Here is a 1,467-nt window from a genome sequence, read left to right as displayed (position 1 = left end):
AGGATTTCTCTCCTTAACCTTGCAGTGTGGACAAGAAGGGCCATGTCCACTACTTGATCAAGTGGCGGGACTTGCCTTATGACCAGGCATCCTGGGAGAGTGAGGATGTGGAGATACAGGACTATGACTTGTTCAAGCAGAGCTATTGGAATCACAGGTGAGTCACTTTGGTGTGGAGTTGAGTTGCTTCTTATTGAGGACCCTAGACAGTGGTGTGATGTCTGTCTTTTTCAGGGAGTTAATGAGGGGTGAAGAAGGGAGACCAGGCAAGAAGCTCAAGAAGGTGAAGCTGAGGAAGTTGGAGAGGCCGCCTGAGACTCCAACAGTCGATGTGAGTTGGGGCCGAAGCGGGAGGACACAAGTTACCGGGTAGGACAATGTATCTGTGTGCTCCGATCTAGTGATGGTGCAAGTAGTAAGTTTATAGCTGAGAATGCTTCATGAAGTCTGTTTGCAAATCTTTTCGTTGTCAGAAAAATAAAAGCATAGGAGGTAGTGGTATTTTTGTTTTGTTTTAATTGATTTTTAGAGAGAGAGAAAAACACATTGTTTTTTCTACTTATTAATGCATTCATTGGTTATTTCTTGTACCCTGACTGGAGATGGAACCTGCAACCTTTGCGTATTGGGACAATGCTCTAATCAACTCAGCTACCTGGCTAGGGCCAGGAGGTGGTGTTTTAAATGACTGAGGAAGTGTTATGGGGGTCGGGGTGGGGTGATCATACAACCAAGCTTTTATGAAACATTGGAACCTGGGTCTTCTGATCCTTAATTCATGGCTTATTTCCTCTGGTGTGTGTCTGTGTGAGATGTGAGGACGATTAAGGTTAAAAAGATGAATCTTGGGGGCAGCAGTGGGGACGGGGACATAGGATTATCTGGTGGATCCTGACTGCAGAATTAATGTATTGCTAGGGAGGCTATGATATGTCTTTTCTCAAAGATCTGTGGGACCCCAAGACCTTCATCTGCCTGATAGGTTGTTATCAAACACAAAGTTACAATAATTAATGAGGATCTTTTTCTCCACAATTTTCTGTGGCTCCCCCAAGGAGGATATAGTGAAAATGTGTGAGCAGGAGGCAGCTCTGTTATGAAAGCAAGGGAATCCCTTGCTAGCTCTCAACTTCTTTATTTCATCCTTCAGCCAACAGTGAAGTATGAGCGACAGCCAGAGTACCTGGATGCCACAGGTGGAACCCTGCACCCGTATCAAATGGAGGGCTTGAATTGGTTGCGCTTCTCCTGGGCTCAGGGCACAGATACCATCTTGGCTGATGAGATGGGCCTTGGGAAAACTGTCCAGACAGCAGTCTTCCTGTATTCTCTCTACAAGGAGGTAGGAAAGCTGGGCCTATTATTTCTTTGTGGGGGTATTTTATGTTCATGGTCTTCTCTTACACTCTGAGGAGAGAGAAGAAGAAAAAAATGATTGCTAACCTTGAATGACAGTAAGATAAGACA

General features: G+C 45.0%; 1 protein-coding gene across 1 annotated transcript; it reads left to right on the top strand.

Annotated features, from left to right (window-relative positions):
- Positions 1 to 28: 28 nt before the first annotated feature.
- LOC102247577 (chromodomain-helicase-DNA-binding protein 4-like) lies at positions 29 to 1,376 on the top strand (the record flags this gene model as incomplete). Its single annotated transcript, XM_005852984.2, has 3 exons — positions 29 to 157; positions 235 to 331; positions 1,151 to 1,376. Coding segments are annotated over exons 2-3 (316 nt in total), but the record flags the coding sequence as incomplete, so codon positions are not given.
- Between the last annotated feature and the right edge of the window lie 91 nt (positions 1,377 to 1,467).

The sequence above is a fragment of the Myotis brandtii genome, unplaced genomic scaffold (assembly GCF_000412655.1).
Source record: "Myotis brandtii unplaced genomic scaffold, ASM41265v1 C42435562, whole genome shotgun sequence".
In the NCBI taxonomy this organism is placed as follows: domain Eukaryota; kingdom Metazoa; phylum Chordata; class Mammalia; order Chiroptera; family Vespertilionidae; genus Myotis; species Myotis brandtii.
Note: the sequence above shows the minus strand (reverse complement) of the source record. Positions and strands in the feature narration are given on the sequence as shown.